This window comes from Melanerpes formicivorus, unplaced genomic scaffold, assembly GCF_026170545.1.
Source record: "Melanerpes formicivorus ecotype bairdi unplaced genomic scaffold, bMelFor1.0.p_v2 SCAF_103, whole genome shotgun sequence".
Taxonomy (NCBI): Eukaryota; Metazoa; Chordata; class Aves; order Piciformes; family Picidae; genus Melanerpes; species Melanerpes formicivorus.
The window spans coordinates 1,717,135-1,737,073 of NW_027142455.1; the positions used below are offsets into that span (position 1 = coordinate 1,717,135).

Below are 19,939 nucleotides of genomic sequence, written 5' to 3' on the forward strand. Positions count from 1 at the left end.
TCCCAGAGATGCAGAGACTGATCCCAGAGATGCAGAAACTGCTCCCAGAGATACAGAAACTGCTCCTAGAGATGCAGAGACTGCTCCCAGAGATGCAGAGACTGCTCCCAGAGATGCAGAAACTGCTCCTAGAGATGCAGAGACTGCTCCCAGAGATACAGAAACTGCTCCCAGAGATGCAGAAACTGCTCCCAGAGATGCAGAAACTGCTCCTAGAGATGCAGAGACTGCTCCCAGAGATACAGAAACTGCTCCTAGAGATGCAGAGACTGCTCCCAGAGATGCAGAGACTGCTCCTAGAGATGCAGAAACTGCTCCCAGAGATGCAGAGACTGCTCCCAGAGATGCAGAAACTGCTCCCAGAGATGCAGAAACTGCTCCTAGAGATGCAGAGACTGCTCCCAGAGATACAGAAACTGCTCCCAGAGATGCAGAAACTGCTCCCAGAGATGCAGAAACTGCTCCTAGAGATGCAGAGACTGCTCCCAGAGATACAGAAACTGCTCCTAGAGATGCAGAGACTGCTCCCAGAGATGCAGAGACTGCTCCTAGAGATGCAGAGACTGCTCCCAGAGATGCAGAAACTGCTCCCAGAGATGCAGAGACTGCTCCCAGAGATACAGAAACTGCTCCCAGAGATGCAGAGACTGCTCCCAGAGATGCAGAGACTGCTCCCAGAGATGCAGAGACTGCTCCCAGAGATGCAGAGACTGCTCCTAGAGATGCAGAAACTGCTCCCAGAGATGCAGAGACTGCTCCTAGAGATGCAGAGACTGCTCCCAGAGATGCAGAGTCTGCTCCCAGAGATGCAGAGACTGCTCCCAGAGATGCAGAGTCTGCTCCCAGAGATGCAGAGACTGATCCCAGAGATGCAGAGTCTGCTCCCAGAGATGCAGAGACTGATCCCAGAGATGCAGAGACTGCTCCTACAGATGCAGAAACTGCTCCCAGAGATGCAGAGACTGCTCCTAGAGATGCAGAGACTGCTCCCAGAGATGCAGAGACTGCTCCCAGAGATGCAGAGACTGATCCCAGAGATGCAGAGACTGCTCCTAGAGATGCAGAGACTGCTCCCAGAGATACAGAAACTGCTCCCAGAGATGCAGAGACTGCTCCCAGAGATGCAGAGACTGCTCCCAGAGATACAGAAACTGCTCCCAGAGATGCAGAGACTGCTCCCAGAGATGCAGAGACTGCTCCTAGAGATGCAGAGACTGCTCCCAGAGATGCAGAGTCTGCTCCCAGAGATGCAGAGACTGATCCCAGAGATGCAGAGACTGCTCCTACAGATGCAGAGACTGCTCCCAGAGATGCAGAGACTGATCCCAGAGATGCAGAGACTGCTCCTACAGATGCAGAAACTACTCCCAGAGATGCAGAGTCTGCTCCCAGAGATGCAGAGACTGATCCCAGAGATGCAGAGACTGCTCCTAGAGATGCAGAGACTGCTCCCAGAGATGCAGTCTGCTCCCAGAGATGCAGAGACTTTTCCCAGAGATGCAGAGACTGATCCCAGAGATGCAGAGACTGCTCCTAGAGATGCAGAGACTGCTCCCAGAGATGCAGTCTGCTCCCAGAGATGCAGAGACTGCTCCCAGAGATGCAGAGACTGCTCCTAGAGATGCAGAGACTGCTCCCAGAGATGCAGAGTCTGCTCCCAGAGATGCAGAGACTGATCCCAGAGATGCAGAGACTGCTCCTACAGATGCAGAAACTGCTCCCAGAGATGCAGAGACTTTTCCCAGAGATGCAGAGACTGCTCCCAGAGATGCAGAGACTGCTCCCAGAGATGCAGAGACTGATCCCAGAGATGCAGAGACTGCTCCTAGAGATGCAGAGACTGCTCCCAGAGATACAGAAACTGCTCCCAGAGATGCAGAGACTGCTCCCAGAGATACAGAAACTGCTCCCAGAGATGCAGAGACTGCTCCCAGAGATGCAGAGACTGCTCCTAGAGATGCAGAGACTGCTCCCAGAGATGCAGAGACTGCTCCCAGAGATGCAGAAACTGCTCCCAGAGATGCAGAGACTGCTCCTAGAGATGCAGAGATTGCTCCCAGAGATGCAGAGTCTGCTCCCAGAGATGCAGAGACTGCTCCCAGAGATGCAGAGTCTGCTCCCAGAGATGCAGAGACTGCTCCCAGAGATGCAGAGACTGATCCCAGAGATGCAGAGACTGCTCCTACAGATGCAGAAACTGCTCCCAGAGATGCAGAGTCTGCTCCCAGAGATGCAGAGACTGATCCCAGAGATGCAGAGACTGCTCCCAGAGATGCAGAGACTGCTCCTAGAGATGCAGAGACTGCTCCCAGAGATGCAGAGACTGCTCCCAGAGATATAGAAACTGCTCCCAGAGATGCAGAGACTGATCCCAGAGATGCAGAGACTGCTCCTAGAGATGCAGAGACTGCTCCCAGAGATGCAGTCTGCTCCCAGAGATGCAGAGACTGCTCCCAGAGATGCAGAGACTGATCCCAGAGATGCAGAGACTGCTCCTACAGATGCAGAAACTGCTCCCAGAGATGCAGAGACTGCTCCCAGAGATACAGAAACTGATCCTAGAGATGCAGAGACTGCTCCCAGAGATGCAGAGACTGCTCCCAGAGATGCAGAGACTGCTCCCAGAGATGCAGAGACTGATCCCAGAGATGCAGAGACTGATCCCAGAGATGCAGAGACTGCTCCTACAGATGCAGAAACTGCTCCCAGAGATGCAGAGTCTGCTCCCAGAGATGCAGAGACTGATCCCAGAGATGCAGAGACTGCTCCCAGAGATGCAGAGACTGCTCCTACAGATGCAGAGACTGCTCCCAGAGATGCAGAGACTGCTCCCAGAGATATAGAAACTGCTCCCAGAGATGCAGAGACTGATCCCAGAGATGCAGAGACTGCTCCTAGAGATGCAGAGACTGCTCCCAGAGATGCAGTCTGCTCCCAGAGATGCAGAAACTGCTCCCAGAGATGCAGAGTCTGCTCCCAGAGATGCAGAGACTGCTCCCAGAGATACAGAAACTGATCCTAGAGATGCAGAGACTGCTCCCAGAGATGCAGAGACTGCTCCCAGAGATGCAGAGACTGCTCCCAGAGATGCAGAGACTGATCCCAGAGATGCAGAGACTGCTCCTACAGATGCAGAAACTGCTCCCAGAGATGCAGAGTCTGCTCCCAGAGATGCAGAGACTGATCCCAGAGATGCAGAGACTGCTCCTACAGATGCAGAAACTGCTCCCAGAGATGCAGAGACTTTTCCCAGAGATGCAGAGACTGATCCCAGAGATGCAGAGACTGCTCCTAGAGATGCAGAGACTGCTCCCAGAGATGCAGTCTGCTCCCAGAGATGCAGAGACTGCTCCCAGAGATGCAGAGACTGCTCCTAGAGATGCAGAGACTGCTCCCAGAGATGCAGTCTGCTCCCAGAGATGCAGAGACTGCTCCCAGAGATGCAGAGACTGATCCCAGAGATGCAGAGACTGCTCCTACAGATGCAGAAACTGCTCCCAGAGATGCAGAGACTGCTCCCAGAGATACAGAAACTGATCCTAGAGATGCAGAGACTGCTCCCAGAGATGCAGAGACTGCTCCCAGAGATGCAGAGACTGCTCCCAGAGATACAGAAACTGCTCCCAGAGATGCAGAGACTGCTCCCAGAGATGCAGAAACTGCTCCCAGAGATGCAGAGACTGCTCCCAGAGATATAGAAACTGCTCCCAGAGATGCAGAGACTGCTCCCAGAGATGCAGAGACTGCTCCCAGAGATACAGAAACTGCTCCCAGAGATGCAGAGACTGCTCCCAGAGATACAGAAACTGATCCTAGAGATGCAGAAACTGCTCCCAGAGATGCAGAGACTGCTCCCAGAGATGCAGAGACTGCTCCCAGAGATGCAGAGACTGCTCCTAGAGATGCAGAGACTGCTCCTAGAGATGCAGAGACTGCTCCCAGAGATACAGAAACTGATCCTAGAGATGCAGAGACTGCTCCTACAGATGCAGAAACTGCTCCCAGAGATGCAGAGACTGCTCCCAGAGATACAGAAACTGCTCCCAGAGATGCAGAGACTGCTCCCAGAGATACAGAAACTGATCCTAGAGATGCAGAAACTGCTCCCAGAGATGCAGAGACTGCTCCTAGAGATGCAGAGACTGCTCCCAGAGATACAGAAACTGCTCCCAGAGATGCAGAGACTGCTCCCAGAGATACAGAAACTGCTCCCAGAGATGCAGAGACTGCTCCCAGAGATGCAGAGACTGCTCCTAGAGATGCAGAGACTGCTCCCAGAGATGCAGAGACTGCTCCCAGAGATGCAGAAACTGCTCCCAGAGATGCAGAGACTGCTCCTAGAGATGCAGAGATTGCTCCCAGAGATGCAGAGTCTGCTCCCAGAGATGCAGAGACTGCTCCCAGAGATGCAGAGTCTGCTCCCAGAGATGCAGAGACTGCTCCCAGAGATGCAGAGACTGATCCCAGAGATGCAGAGACTGCTCCTACAGATGCAGAAACTGCTCCCAGAGATGCAGAGTCTGCTCCCAGAGATGCAGAGACTGATCCCAGAGATGCAGAGACTGCTCCCAGAGATGCAGAGACTGCTCCTACAGATGCAGAGACTGCTCCCAGAGATGCAGAGACTGCTCCCAGAGATATAGAAACTGCTCCCAGAGATGCAGAGACTGATCCCAGAGATGCAGAGACTGCTCCTAGAGATGCAGAGACTGCTCCCAGAGATGCAGTCTGCTCCCAGAGATGCAGAGACTGCTCCCAGAGATGCAGAGACTGATCCCAGAGATGCAGAGACTGCTCCTACAGATGCAGAAACTGCTCCCAGAGATGCAGAGACTGCTCCCAGAGATACAGAAACTGATCCTAGAGATGCAGAGACTGCTCCCAGAGATGCAGAGACTGCTCCCAGAGATGCAGAGACTGATCCCAGAGATGCAGAGACTGCTCCTACAGATGCAGAAACTGCTCCCAGAGATGCAGAGTCTGCTCCCAGAGATGCAGAGACTGATCCCAGAGATGCAGAGACTGCTCCCAGAGATGCAGAGACTGCTCCTACAGATGCAGAGACTGCTCCCAGAGATGCAGAGACTGCTCCCAGAGATATAGAAACTGCTCCCAGAGATGCAGAGACTGATCCCAGAGATGCAGAGACTGCTCCTAGAGATGCAGAGACTGCTCCCAGAGATGCAGTCTGCTCCCAGAGATGCAGAAACTGCTCCCAGAGATGCAGAGTCTGCTCCCAGAGATGCAGAGACTGCTCCCAGAGATACAGAAACTGATCCTAGAGATGCAGAGACTGCTCCCAGAGATGCAGAGACTGCTCCCAGAGATGCAGAGACTGCTCCCAGAGATGCAGAGACTGATCCCAGAGATGCAGAGACTGCTCCTACAGATGCAGAAACTGCTCCCAGAGATGCAGAGTCTGCTCCCAGAGATGCAGAGACTGATCCCAGAGATGCAGAGACTGCTCCTACAGATGCAGAAACTGCTCCCAGAGATGCAGAGACTTTTCCCAGAGATGCAGAGACTGATCCCAGAGATGCAGAGACTGCTCCTAGAGATGCAGAGACTGCTCCCAGAGATGCAGTCTGCTCCCAGAGATGCAGAGACTGCTCCCAGAGATGCAGAGACTGCTCCTAGAGATGCAGAGACTGCTCCCAGAGATGCAGTCTGCTCCCAGAGATGCAGAGACTGCTCCCAGAGATGCAGAGACTGATCCCAGAGATGCAGAGACTGCTCCTACAGATGCAGAAACTGCTCCCAGAGATGCAGAGACTGCTCCCAGAGATACAGAAACTGATCCTAGAGATGCAGAGACTGCTCCCAGAGATGCAGAGACTGCTCCCAGAGATGCAGAGACTGCTCCCAGAGATACAGAAACTGCTCCCAGAGATGCAGAGACTGCTCCCAGAGATGCAGAAACTGCTCCCAGAGATGCAGAGACTGCTCCCAGAGATATAGAAACTGCTCCCAGAGATGCAGAGACTGCTCCCAGAGATGCAGAGACTGCTCCCAGAGATACAGAAACTGCTCCCAGAGATGCAGAGACTGCTCCCAGAGATACAGAAACTGATCCTAGAGATGCAGAAACTGCTCCCAGAGATGCAGAGACTGCTCCCAGAGATGCAGAGACTGCTCCCAGAGATGCAGAGACTGCTCCTAGAGATGCAGAGACTGCTCCTAGAGATGCAGAGACTGCTCCCAGAGATACAGAAACTGATCCTAGAGATGCAGAGACTGCTCCTACAGATGCAGAAACTGCTCCCAGAGATGCAGAGACTGCTCCCAGAGATACAGAAACTGCTCCCAGAGATGCAGAGACTGCTCCCAGAGATACAGAAACTGATCCTAGAGATGCAGAAACTGCTCCCAGAGATGCAGAGACTGCTCCCAGAGATGCAGAGACTGCTCCCAGAGATGCAGAGACTGCTCCCAGAGATACAGAAACTGCTCCCAGAGATGCAGAGACTGCTCCCAGAGATACAGAAACTGATCCTAGAGATGCAGAAACTGCTCCCAGAGATGCAGAGACTGCTCCCAGAGATACAGAAACTGATCCTAGAGATGCAGAAACTTGGGATATTGACAAGCATAGAGAACATCCTCAAGCCCTGACAAGATCCTCACACACTGAGAAGATCCTCAAGCACTGAGATCCTCAAGCCCTGACAAGATCCTCAAGCACTGAGAAGCTCCTCAAGCACTGAGAAGATCCCCAAGCCCTGACAAGATCCTCAAGCCCTGACAAGATCCTCCGGCCCTGAGAAGCTCCTCAAGCACCTAGAAGATCCTCAAGGCCTGAGAGGATGCCACAGAAGAGATGATCTGAGGATATCAGGAAAGCCTGAAAGAGGAGCAGATGAAGGAAGGGACCCTGGGAAGATCTACCATCCTGACAGGCAAAGGAGAACAAGCTCCAGAGTCCCCATCTGCATGGCAGAGAAGGAAAGCAGCCTTCCTTGTCTCAAGATGAGTTGACTGTTCCTCTTCTCTGAGCAAAACAGGGGGAAGCAGAAAGGAAGAAGAGATGCTGGCCTCAGCAAAGACCCAAGCAAGGCAATCATCTTCCCAGAATCTCAGCTGCTAGGTCAGCAGACGCCAGCCTGGGCTGCAGAACAGCAAACAAAGTGAAGGTCAGGACTGAAGGGGACAGGAGGCCCAAGGGAGTAACACACCTTGGAGAGAAGCAGCAGAGACACTGAATAGTCTTGAGAAGTGAGAAACCACAGAATCACAGAGTGGTAGGGCTGGGAAGGGGCCTCCAGAGACCATCCAACGCAACCCCCTGCCAGAGCAGGGCACCCAGAGCAGGGCACACAGCAACACAGCCAGAGGGGGCTGGAAAGTCTCCAGGGAAGGAGACTCCACAGCCTCTCTGGGCAGCCTGCTGAAGGCCTCCAGCAGCCTCACACCAAAGTTTCTCCTCATGTTGAGGTGGAACCTCCTGGGTGCCAGTTTGTGTCCATTGCCTCCTGTCCTGTCCCTGGGTATCACTGACAGGAGCCTGGCTCCATCCTCCAGACCCTCACCCCTCAGATGTTTACAGACATTGCTCAGATCCCTCTCAGCCTTCTTCTCTCCAGGCTCTCAGCCCCAGGTCTCAGCCTTCCCTCCTCATACAGCTGCTCCAGGCCCTTTAGCATCCTCACAGCCTGCCCTGGCCTCTCTCCAGCAGTTCCCTGTCCCTTTTGAACTGGGGAGCCCAGAACTGGTCACCGTACTCCAGGTGTGGTCCAGCTATGGCTGAGTAGAGGGAGAGGAGAACCTCCCTAGCCCTGCTGGCCACTCTCTTCTTGATCCTCCTGAGTATACCATTGGCTTTCTTGGCCACAGGGGGACATTGTTGTCCCATTGATAACTTACACCAGGACCCCAAGGTCATTCTCTTTGGAGCTACTCCCCAGGAGGACAAGGAGGACCTGGAGCTGCTGGAGAGGCTCCAGAGGAGGCCACCAAGGTGAGCAGAGGGCTGCAGAACCTCCCCTGTGGGGCCAGGCTGGGAGAGCTGGGGCTGTGCAGCCTGGAGAAGAGAAGGCTACAGGGAGACCTCAGAGCAGCCTTGCAGTGCCTGAAGGGCTCCAGGAGAGCTGGGGAGGGACTCTGGCCAAGAGCTGGGAGTGCCAGGCTGAGGGACAATGGCTTTGAGCTGGGAGAGAGGAGACTGAGAGTGGAGAGGAGGAAGAAATTGTTGAGAGTGAGGCTGGGGAGACTCTGGCAGAGGATGTCCCTGCCCATGGCAGGGGGTTGGGGCTGGCTGAGCTTTGAGCTCCCTTCCGAGCCAAGCCCTGCTGTGAATCTGGGAGTCTTGCAGGCTGCTGTGAAGCAGATCCCAAGGATTTCACTTTTCCTGCTCTGCTGCTGTGCTGTTGCAGCCAACTGTGTGTCCCTTGGAGCTGCCTGGTGTGCTGCTGGGGAGGGAAAAGGGGAGGAGAGGGGAAAATGAAGTGCCAGCACTTAGCCAGCTGCTTGGCTGTCTTTTGTCCCATCAGGTAGGAGGAAGAAAGGAGGGAAGAGAAGAACTCAGCCCAAGCCTGCTGGGAAGAAGAGTTCAGGGCCACAGCTGAAGAGAAGAAAGTGTCTGGTGAAGAAGAGAAGGGGGAAGATGAGAGTGAGATCATCTGTGAGTTCTGCCAGGGGCCCTGCCTGCCAACCTACAGCAGCTCTGAAAGCTCCAGAACCTGCTCTCTACCAACCCAAGGGACCTCCAGCAAAACCCTTCCTGGGATTGTATGAACAAGAGTGGAACACCCAGAGCAGGCAGCACTTAAGACTCTGGGAATCTGGGAATTTAAGATTATGGGACTCTGTGACTCTGTGGCTCTGTGACTTTGATTCTATGACTCTGAGGCTCTGTGACTCTGATTCTGACTGTGACTCTGTGACATGGTGATTCTATGATTCTGATTGTGTGACTCTGTGACTGTGCCTGTGTGACTCTGTGATTCTGTGACTCTGTGACACTGTGATTCTATGATTCTGTGACTCTGTGACTGTGCCTGTGTGACTCTGATTGTGACTGTCACTCTGTGACACTGTGATTGTGATTCTGTGACAGTGTGACTCTGAGACTCTGACTCTGTGCCTCTGTGACTGTGCCTCTATGACTCTGTGAGTCCATGATTCTGTGACTGTTACTGTGACTCGATGACTCTGTGTTTCTGTGACTCTGACTCCATGATTCTGTGACTCTGTGAGTCCATGATTCTGTGATGGTGACCCTGTGATTCTGTGACCCTGACCCTGTGATCCTGTGACTCTGATTCTTTGACTCTGTGATTCTGTGACAGTGACTCTGTGACTGTGATTCTATGAGTCTCTGACTCTGATTCTGTGATTCTGTGACTGACTCTGTGATTCTGTGACTCTAATTCTGTGACTGTGACTCTGTGACTCTGTGAGTCTCTGACTGAGACTCTGTGACTCTATGAATCTGTGATTCTATGATTCTGTGACTCTAAGACTGACTCTGTGACTCTCTGATTCTATGATTCTGTGACTGTGTGACTCTGAGACTCTGACTCTGTGCCTCTGTGACTGTGACTCTATGACTCTGTGAGTCCATGATTCTGTGACTCCAGGATTCTGTGACTCTGTTACGGTGACTCTATGACTATGTGACTCTGTGAGTCCATGATTCTGTGACTGTGACTCTGTGACTCAGATTCTGATACTCTGTGACTCTGTGACTCTGTGACTCTGTGACTGTGATTCTGTGACTATGTGACTGTGACTCTGTGAGTCTGAGACTGTGACTCTGTGAGTCTGAGACTGTGACTCTGTGGCTGTGACTCTGTGACTCTGTGACTCTGTGGCTCTGTGGCTCTGTGATTCGGTGACTCTGTGACTCTGTGACTCTGTGACTGTGATTCTGTGACTCTGTGACTGTGATTCTGTGACTGTGATTCTGTGACTCTGTGACTCTGTGACTCTGTGACTCTGTGACTGTGATTCTGTGACTCTGTGACTGTGATTCTGTGACTGTGATTCTGTGACTCTGTGACTGTGACTCTGTGACTCTGTGTGATTCTGTGACTGTGATTCTGTGACTCTGTGACTCTGTGACTGTGATTCTTTGACTCTGAGACTGTGACTCTGTGGCTCTGTGATTCTGTGACTCTGTGATTCTGTGACTGTGATTCTGTGACTCTGACTGTGACTCTGTGACTGTGACTCTGTGACTGTGACTCTGTGACTGTGATTCTGTGACTGTGACTCTGTGGCTCTGTGACTCTGTGGCTCTGTGACTCTGTGATTCTGTGACTCTGTGACTCTGTGGCTGTGATTCTGTGACTCTGAGACTGTGACTCTGTGACTGTGATTCTGTGACTCCGAGACTGTGACTCTGTGACTGTGACTCTGTGACTGTGACTCTGTGACTCTGTGACTGTGACTCTGTGGCTGTGACTGTGACTCTGTGACTGTGACTCTGTGACTGTGACTCTGTGACTCTGTGACTGTGACTCTGTGGCTGTGACTGTGACTCTGTGACTGTGACTCTGTGACTGTGACTCTGTGACTCTGTGATTCTGTGACTCTGTGACTGTGACTCTGTGATTCTGTGACTCTGTGACTCTGTGACTGTGATTCTGTGACTCTGAGACTGTGACTCTGTGACTGTGATTCTGTGACTGTGACTCTGTGACTCTGTGACTGTGACTCTGTGGCTGTGACTGTGACTCTGTGACTGTGACTCTGTGACTCTGTGACTGTGACTCTGTGACTCTGTGATTCTGTGACTCTGTGACTCTGTGACTCTGTGATTCTGTGACTCTGTGACTGTGACTCCATGATGCTGTGATTCTGTGACTCTGTGATTCTGTGACTGTGATTCTGTGACTCTCTGATTGTATTCTACCAGCAGCTCTGAGGGTCTCTCTGCCCCAGAGGCAGCAAAAACCTAAATCCCATCTGTTGGCAGCAGGCTGAAGGTCAGAAGTTTCCCCTGTCTCACATCCTGCCTTCCCTAGCCAAGTGTGCCAGCCAGCCAGCCGAGCACCACAGGCCCAAGGCCCTGCCTGAAGTCAGCCCTGAGTCAGCCCTTCTATTTCTTCCCCTGGGAACTGCAGAGGCCCTCAGGTCCAAGTCATCACAAGACAATGTTGGACCCTGACTGCCTTTATTCCAAGCAGGGTCATGGAGTGCCCTGCAGAGCTGGCAGTGTCTTGCTGTTCCTTCCTTCCTTCCTTCCTTCCTGGGGCTTTCCAGCACTCACACAGCTGACCCAGGCCACTTGTCTCCCTAAATGGACATCTAGGAAGGACCTGCACAGTTTTGTTTCCTCATGAAACAGGAAGGTGGAGCAGCAGGCTCTCATCATCCTGGTCTTGAAATCAAAACAGGCACAGGCAAAGAAGCAGAAACGATGTGCCCTGGGCTGGGAGAACACAGCCTTGCTGCCCCAGAGAACCACAGACTGCCTTGGGCTGGCAGGGACCTCTCAGGCTCCCCCAGCCCAGCCCCCTGCAGCCCCCAGGGACATCCCCAGTCAGAGCAGGCTGCTCCCAGCCCCACACAACCTGCCCTGCACTGCTGCCAGCCATGGGGCAGCTCCACCTCTCTGGGCAGCCTGGGCCAGGCTCTCCCCACCCTCAGCACCAAACATTTCTCCTTCTCTCCACTCTCCAGCTCCCTCTTGCAGTTCCAACCATCCCCCCTTGGCCTGGCCCAACAGGCCCTGCTCCAACCTCTGTCCCCAGCTCTCTGCTCAGCCCTTGCAGCACTGCAAGGCCACCAGGAGGTCTCCTGCAGCCTTCTCCTCTGCAGGCTGCCCAAGGCCAACTCTCTCAGCCTGGCCTCCCAGCAGAGGGCTTCCAGCCCTGCCAGCACTGCTGTGGCCTCCTCTGGCCCTGTCCAGCAGCTCCCTGCCTGTGCTGAGGGCTCCAGAGCTGCCCCAGCACTGCAGGGGGGGTCTGAGCAGAGCACAGCAGAGGGGCAGAATCCCCTCCCTGCCCCTGCTGCCCACACTGCTGGGGCTCAGCCCAGCACAGGCAGGGGCTGGGCTGGCAGCGTTCAGCTTTGCACCCCCTGGAGGGGAAAAGGAGAGGAAAGCTCTGCCCATGCAGGAGTGTCCCTTGAGCTAGTCCCAGAGTGGAGAGAGCTGCAGGAACAGAGATCTTGCCAGTGAGGCTGGGAAGACTCTGGCACAGGCTGCCCAGGGAGGCTGTGGCTGCCTCCTGCCTGGAGGTGTTCAGGACCAGGCTGGATGAGGCCTTGAGCAGCCTGTGCTGGTGGGAGGTGTCCCTGCCCATGGCAGGGGCTGGAGCTGGCTGAGCTTTGAGCTCCCTTCCAGCCTGTGCCATTCTGTGCCCCTGTGAATCCCCAGTCCCAGGCAGCAGGGTACACCAAAAGGGCAGAAGGTGCCACGTGAGGCCTGGCTGCAGCACCACTCTGCCTCCAGAAGCATCCCTGAGCACAGGCAGGGCAAAGGGAAGTCTGGCAGCAGCCTGCAGTGAGGCAGCCCCAAAATACTCTTCCAGCAATTAGCAGCCAGCAGCTTCCCACGCCCCAGGTGGTGTCTGCAGGCTGCCCCCCCTTTCCAAAGCAGCCTGGGTGCAACATTCTCTTCTGACTTTGTTCTTTCCCCAGCAGCTCAAACTCAGCTGCATCTGAGCATGAGGATGTCCAAGGGCTTAGAAACCAAACCAGTGCACTCTGGAAGCTGCTGCTCTTACTTGGAGCTATTTTCATGGGATCAAGAAATCATTTTTGGTGGCAAACCCCTTTCAGATCAGCCCTTCAGACCATTCTCTGGTTCTGGCCCTCAGCACCACAGCTCTGCCTCTCTGAAACACCTCCAGGGATGGGCACTCAGCCACCTCCCTGGGCAGCCTGGGCCAGGCTTGGAGAACCCTTTCAGGAAAGAAGTTTCTTCTCATGTCCAACCTAAACCTCCCCTGGGGCAACCTGAGGCCATTTCCTCTCCTCTTATCACTACAGGAAGGCTGCAGAGAGACTTTTCCTGAGGGTGTGAGAGACAGGGCAAGGGGGAATGGTTTGAAGCTGAGGCAGAGCAGGGTCAGGATAAGGCTCTCTAAGATGAGGCTCTCTACACTGAGGTCCTCAGTTTGGGAAGGGACTTTTGACAAGGGAGTGCCAGGCTGAGAGACCTTGAAGTACCTGAAGGGCTCCAGGAGAGCTGGGGAGGGACTTTGGACAAGGGCTGAGGGACAATGGCTTTGAGCTGGGAGAGAGGAGACTGAGAGTGGAGAGGAGGAAGAAATTGTTGAGAGTGAGGCTGGGGAGACTCTGGCACAGGCTGCCCAGGGAGGCTGTGGCTGCCTCCTGCCTGGAGGTGTTCAGGGCCAGGCTGGATGAGGCCTTGAGCAGCCTGTGCTGGTGGGAGGTGTCCCTGCCCATGGCAGGGGCTTGGAGTGGATGACCTCTGAGCTCCCTTCCAGCCTGAGCCCTTCTGTGACTCTCTGCACACAGCCTCCCAAGCCCTCATTTCACAGGGGGTGGCACAGAGCTGGCTGTGCCCCTGGGTCCCAGCCCAGGGCTTGCTGTGCTGCCTGCCTCAGGGCTCAGAGCCAGCTCCTGGCAGCAGGGAGGAGCAAGGAGGACTTGGTGGCTCCTTCCCACTGCCTGAGCAAGCACAGGAGACACTGTTTGAAGAGGCAGCAAAGCAGAGTGCTGTGGGCTGGTGACTCACAGACAGATGGCAGCTGGGGAGGGGAAACGAGTCCAGCAGGGAGAGAACAGGCACAGGAGAAAAGCCCAAATCAGCTGCCTGGGGCAGGCCAGGAGCCCCACTGAAATCTGTCTGTCTGGCCAGGAGCCCCACTGAAATCTGTCTGTCTGGCCAGCAGCTCCACTGAAATCTGTCTGTCTGTCCATGAGCTCCTCTGAACCTCTGTCTGTCTGCCCAGGAGCTCCACTCAACCTCTGTCTGTCTGGCCAGCAGCTCCACTGAGCCTCTGTCTGTCTGGCCAGGAGCTCCACTGAGCCTCTGTCTGTCTGTCCAGCAGCTCCACTGAGCCTCTGTCTGTCTGTCCATGCTCTGCACTGGAGCTGTGTCTGTCTGTCTGCCCATGCTCTGCACTGGAGCCGTGTCTGTCTGCCCATGCTCTGCACTGGAGCTGTGTCTGTCTGTCCATGAGCTGCACTGGAGCTCTGTCTGTCTGTCTGTCTATGCTCTGCACTGGAGCTGTGTCTGTCTGTCCATGCTCTGCACTGCAGCTGTGTCTGTCTGTCCATGAGCTGCACTGGAGCTCTGTCTGTCTGTCCATGCTCTGCACTGGAGCTCTGTCTGTCTGTCTGTCTATGCTCTGCCCTGCAGCTGTGTCTGTCTGTCCATGCTCTGCACTGGAGCTCTGTCTGTCTGTCTATGCTCTGCACTGGAGCTGTGTCTGTCTGTCTATGCTCTGCACTGGAGCTCTGTCTGTCCATGCTCTGCACTGGAGCTCTGTCTGTCCATGCTCTGCACTGGAGCTCTGTCTGTCTGTCTGTCTATGCTCTGCACTGGAGCTGTGTCTGTCTGTCCCTGCTCTGCCCTGCAGCTCTGTCTGTCTGTCTGTCCCTGCTCTGCCCTGCAGCTGTGTCTGTCTGTCCCTGCTCTGCCCTGCAGCTCTGTCTGTCTGTCTGTCCCTGCTCTGCCCTGCAGCTCTGTCTGTCTGTCTGTCCCTGCTCTGCCCTGCAGCTGTGTCTGTCTGTCTGTCCCTGCTCTGCCCTGCAGCTCTGTCTGTCTGTCTGTCCCTGCTCTGCCCTGCAGCTGTGTCTGTCTGTCTGTCCCTGCTCTGCCCTGCAGCTGCTGACCTGTGCCGCGCCGCAGCCAGGCGCAAGGCTGCTGGCAGCTGCTAGGCCAAGCCGCTCTGGCCGAGCCCTGGCCCAGGCTGCCCCGGGCAGGGGCGGAGGGGCTCAGGAGCTGTGTGGCTGTGGTGCTGAGGGCCATGGCTCAGCAGAGCAGTGCAGTGCAGGCTGGTGGTTGGACTGGATGGTCCTGGAGGTCTTTTCCAGCCTCACTGCTTCCCTGACCTGCAGCAAGGCTCCTGCCCACCCCCGGGCTCCTGAGCCAGGATCACATCCCAGGCTTTGCTTCCTGCCGTCCCTGGGGGCTGGAGGCAGTGCCCCCCACTGCCTGTCTCTGTCTCAGGGCTGGCTGTGAAGGTTCTCCAAACTGCAAGGGAAGTATCTTGGTGACAACAACATCCTCAGGGGCCAGCCCCTCTCAGCTGCCCCTGTTTGACTCACATGAGCCAGCCCCACTTGCAAGGCAGCCAGGACTGTGCTGCTTCAGGATGGGTGCAGCGAGAGCAGTGTGGCCAGCAGGGCTGGGGAGGCTCTGCTGCCCCTCTGCTCTGCCCTGCTGAGACCACAGCTGGAGCATGGTGACCAGCTCTGGGCTGCCCAGCTCCAGAGGGGCAGGGAACTGCTGGAGAGAGGCCAGGGCAGGCTGTGAGGATGCTGAAGGGCCTGGAGCAGCTGTGTGAGGAGGGAAGGCTGAGCCCTGGGGCTGAGAGCCTGCAGAGGAGAAGGCTGAGAGGGATCTGAGCAATGTCTGTAAATACCTGAGGGGTGGGGGGCAGGAAGGGGCCAGGCTCTGCTCAGTGGTGCCCAGGGACAGGACAGGAGGCAATGGACACAAAGTGGAACCCAGGAGGTTCCACCTCAGCATCAGGAGAAACTTCTCTGGTGTGAGGCTGCTGGAGCCTGGAGCAGGCTGCCCAGAGAGGTTGTGGAGTCTCCTGGTGTGGAGAGCTTCCAACCCTCTCTGGCTGTGTTCCTGTGTGCCCTGCCCTGGCATCTGAGCAATGTCTACAAACACCTGAGGGGTGAGGGCAAGGTGAAGGTGCCAGGCTCTGTTTGGTGGTGCCCAGTAATAGGACATGGAACAAAGGGTATGAGCTGGAACCCAGGAGCTTCCACCTCAGCATGAGGAATACCTCACCCTGGGAGGTTGCTGGAGGCCTGGAGCAGGCTGCCCAGAGAGGTTGTGGAGTCTCCTGGTGTGGAGAGCTTCCAGCCCCCCATGGCTGTGTTCTGGGTGCCCTGCCCTGGGTGCCCTGCTTGGGCAGGGGTCTGGGACTGGATGGTCTCTGGAGGTCCCTTCCAACCCCTCCCATGCTGTGCTTCTGTGATTTACTTGCAGGTCAGCTGCTGGGCAAGGCTGCCACTGCCCTTTGTCAGTTCAGCTTGCCCAGGAGGCTTCCCCAGCTCCCACAGGGCAGGGGGGTGCCCGGTTTGGGCTCTGCAGAAGAGGGTTTGCCAGCTGCTGAGGAGCAGGACAGCATCCGACGGGATGCCGGGGCGCAGGCTCCTCCTGGCAGCTGGCTGAGCAGCGCCACTGGGCTCCTCTCAAAGGCTGTGCCTACAAATCCTGGCCCTGCTCCCCTTGGCTTCACAGATGGGACTATTTTTAGGAGCCTGGGTAAGGAGCAGCCAGCCAGGGGAGGACTTTCCACTGCCCATTTTAGCCGTGACACCCTCGGCCCGGCCGCAGAGTCAAGGTCAGCTCCTGTTTCCCTCAGCTCCTTGCCCCAGTCCACCTCTGCCCTGAGGCCTCTCCAGGCTCCTTCCAGCAGCTTGGTGCCTTGTCAGCAGCGTGGAGAAGGTCTGCAGCCCTTAACTCACCCATCCTTGGAGAGGTGATGCCGGAAGAAGTCGTTGGCTGCCAGCTTGATGGCCTTCTCTGGCGTCACCAGGGTCAGGTTCACCGCAGCCCCTGGGCAAGGGAAGGCAGAAAAGGCCTTTGGAGAATGGCAGTGAAGGAACCTTTAACTGCACCACAGAACCACAGAGTGGGCTGGGTTAGGAGAGACCTCAAAGCTCAGCCAGTTCCAACCCCCCTGCCATGGGCAGGGACAGCTCCCACCAGCCCAGGCTGCTCAAGGCCTCATCCAGCCTGGCTCTGAACGCTGCCAGGCTTGGAGCCTCCACAGCTGTTCCAGTACCTCACCACCCTCACAGAGTGCACTGGGTCAGAAGGGACCTCCAGAGGTCACCTAGGGTCCCTCAGGAACCTACTGTAACTGCTGCTCAGAGCCAGGGGCTGGTGAAGGAGGGCTCCCAACACCCCAGAGTGCTTCAGAAACATGAACCACCCCTGGAAAGGATCAGGATTTCTGCCTCCTGCCAGCTCAGGCTTCTGGCAAACATCCCCTGATGTGCTCCTGCTGCCCTGCCAATCTGGGGCTTACCAGCTCCTTGGCCACCTCCCCTCACACAGCCCAGGAGGCACTCCTGGGAAGCCAGCAGGGTGCAGGTCACTCCTCCCAAGAGAGGGGTGCAGGCTGGAATGAATAACCAGCCCCAGCTCCTTTGGTGATGCTGAGAAGGGAAAGCCTCCTGCTCCAACTTCACCTAGTCCAGAGCCTGCTCCACCACCACCAAAGGCAGAGCAGCCCAGGAAAGGCAGAGCCCCTGGGAGACCTGGTTGGAGGCCACTGGTTCATCTCCTCAGAGGCCAGCCAGCCCTAGGCTTGCCCTGGGGCTAAGTGGCATCCCTCGGATGTCTCCACTGGGTGTCACCCTCAGAACAGTCACTGCTGCCCTGGCCTCTTGCCCACCACCAGCCCCAGGTGCAGAAATGCCCCTCTGAGCACCATGGATGGAGGTCCTGGGGGGTAAACAAGCCTTGGGTCCCCCCCTCCCCACTGCCTGGAGAGCCCTTTGGGCAGGAGCAACAAGCAGCAGCTGGCTGCATTGTGCCTGCCCCAGGGGAAGGGCCTGGCTGCTGCTCTGGGCCATGCACAGCAGCATTTAGGGCTGGGGGAGGCCTTTTGGAGCACACTGGGCTCTGCACCATCAGACTGCTGCTCCAGAATATTCTCTCCTCTTTAAACCTTCAGGCTCAGTAAGTCCTCAGGTGGAGCACCACAAGCTTTCCTTGCCTGCACTGAAGCCAAGTGAGCTTCAAGCCCTTTGGAGGAGCTTCCCTTCACTCTGGCTGCTGGCCCATGGCCACCTCTGCAAGCACTCAGCCCTACCTTGTGCATTTAATGCTTGCTGTGGACACTTAAACAGCTTGTCCCAAGCTCTGCTTCCCAAAGGAAGCCTGCACTCCCCACAGGCTCTGAAGGCTTGGCAGGGTTCCCTTCCAGGAGGTCTGAACACCATTTGAGAGGAGCTGCAGAGGGCTCAACACAGCTAAAGAAAGGCATCTGAGTCCTCTCTCCCTCAGGATGGACTCCCCTCCCTCCAAACATCAAGGAAGGACTCCCAGGTTAGACATGGAAATGCAGAGCTCGAGGGGAACTGTCCTCAGAGCAGGAAGCAAAGTCACAGCTGGCACTGCTGGGATGGGTACAGCTTGGACCAGGATGCAGGAGGCCTTGGCTCCACATCCCCTGCTCAGAGGACACAGCATCATCAGGGAGAGCACAGTAAGAATCAAAGAGGCTCTGTGGGCAGGCTTGGGCAGCCCAAGGCATTTCCCCCTTCCCTCTGCCATCAGCAGCCTGGGCAGAAAGTACAGAGGAATGCTGCCCTGGGGCAAGCTGAGCCCAAGCCATGGCACCCAGCAAAGGCCTTCAGCTTCTACACTCACAGCAGGGTTGGGTTGGGAGAGAGTCTCAAAGCTCAGCCAGCTCCAGCCCCTGCCATGGGCAGGGACACCTCCCACCAGCACAGGCTGCTCAGGGCCTCATCCAGCCTGGTCCTGAACCCCTCCAGGCAGGAGGCAGCCACAGCCTCCCTGGGCAGCCTGTGCCAGAGTCTCCCCAGCCTCACTCTCAACAATTTCTTCCTCCTCTCCACTCTCAATCTCCTCTCTCCCAGCTCAAAGCCATTGTCCCTCAGTCCTTGGCCAGAGTCCCTCCCCAGCTCTCCTGGAGCCCTTCAGGCACTGCAAGGCTGCTCTGAGGTCTCCCTGCAGCCTTCTCTTCTCCAGGCTGCACAGCCCCAGCTCTCCCAGCCTGGCCCCACAGGGGAGGTTCTGCAGCCTCTGCTCACCTTGGTGGCCTCCTCTGGAGCCTCTCCAGCAGCTCCAGGTCCTTCTTGTGCTGGGGGCCCCAGAGCTGGAGGCAGTGCTGCAGGTGGGGGCTGAGCAGAGCAGAGCAGAGGGGCAGAATCCCCTCCCTGTGCTGCTGCTCTCCCTGCTCTGGCTGCAGCTCAGCACTCAGCTGGCTCTGGGCTGCCAGGGACCACTGCTGGCTCCTGGGGAGTTTGTCACCAGCTGACACCCCCAAGGCCTTCTCCTGCAGGCTGCTCTCAGCCACTCCTCCCCCAGCCTGGATCTGGGCTGGGGATTGCCCTGCCCCAGCTGCAGGACCTTGCATTTGATCTTGTTGAACTTCAGGAGGGTGGCTTGGTCCCAGCTCTGGAGCCTGCCCAGCTCCCTCTGGATGGATCCCTTCCCCTCCCAGTGTGTCAGCCAGGGAGCTTGGTGTCAGCCTAACCTCTAAAACCAGTCCAAAGGGCTCAATGAGTGAAAGAAAACAAACTCCAAGCCCCCAAGGAAGCAAGGGAGAGGCTTCCAGGTGCTGACCTCCTCCAGGTCAGCAGGAGGCTTCCCCAGCAACCTCTCCCTCCCCTGCAAGCCAAGCAGAGGGGAAAAAGCACAGGGGATCTGGAGACAAGTTAATGAACCTGGGGCTTCCTCCTGCATCTTTGATATTTTCAGTAAAGCTGCTTAGCAGGGAATGGATAATCCCTGACCTCAATAATCCATAACAGCCTCAATTCTCTGGAGCAGGAGGAGAAATGAGATCTTTCAGCTGCTGGCTGGATGCTCTTCCCCACACTCCCTACTTGTTCTGTGGCTCTTCCCTGCCAGCCATGCCAGCCACTCTGCTTTCCCCCCACTGAAGCTGACCTTGGCCTGCAGGCCAGAAGCACCAGGAGCAGGAACAGGCCAACAGCAAGCACAGAGACATGGCAGCCACTGCAGATGGGATGTTGGACAGCAGGCTGGAAGGAAGAATGAACCCAAGGAGAAGCAAAAGCAGTTTGCTGCCCTCTTCTCCCCCACAGGAATCCTTCTGAAGAGAAGCCTTTGCTCTGCTCTGCT

The 19,939-nt window shown here is 56.0% G+C and overlaps 1 protein-coding gene across 3 annotated transcripts in view; it reads right to left on the reverse strand.

Moving 5' to 3' along the window:
• Window positions 1–19,939, reverse strand: part of SLC25A22 (solute carrier family 25 member 22) — a 91,314-nt gene that overhangs the window by 15,505 nt on the left and 55,870 nt on the right. For all 3 annotated transcript variants that reach the window (XM_068166688.1, XM_068166689.1, XM_068166690.1), the window contains exon 5: window positions 16,564–16,654. In XM_068166688.1, coding sequence (XP_068022789.1) covers window positions 16,564–16,654 — 91 coding nt within the window. The remainder of the gene's footprint in view (window positions 1–16,563; window positions 16,655–19,939) is intronic.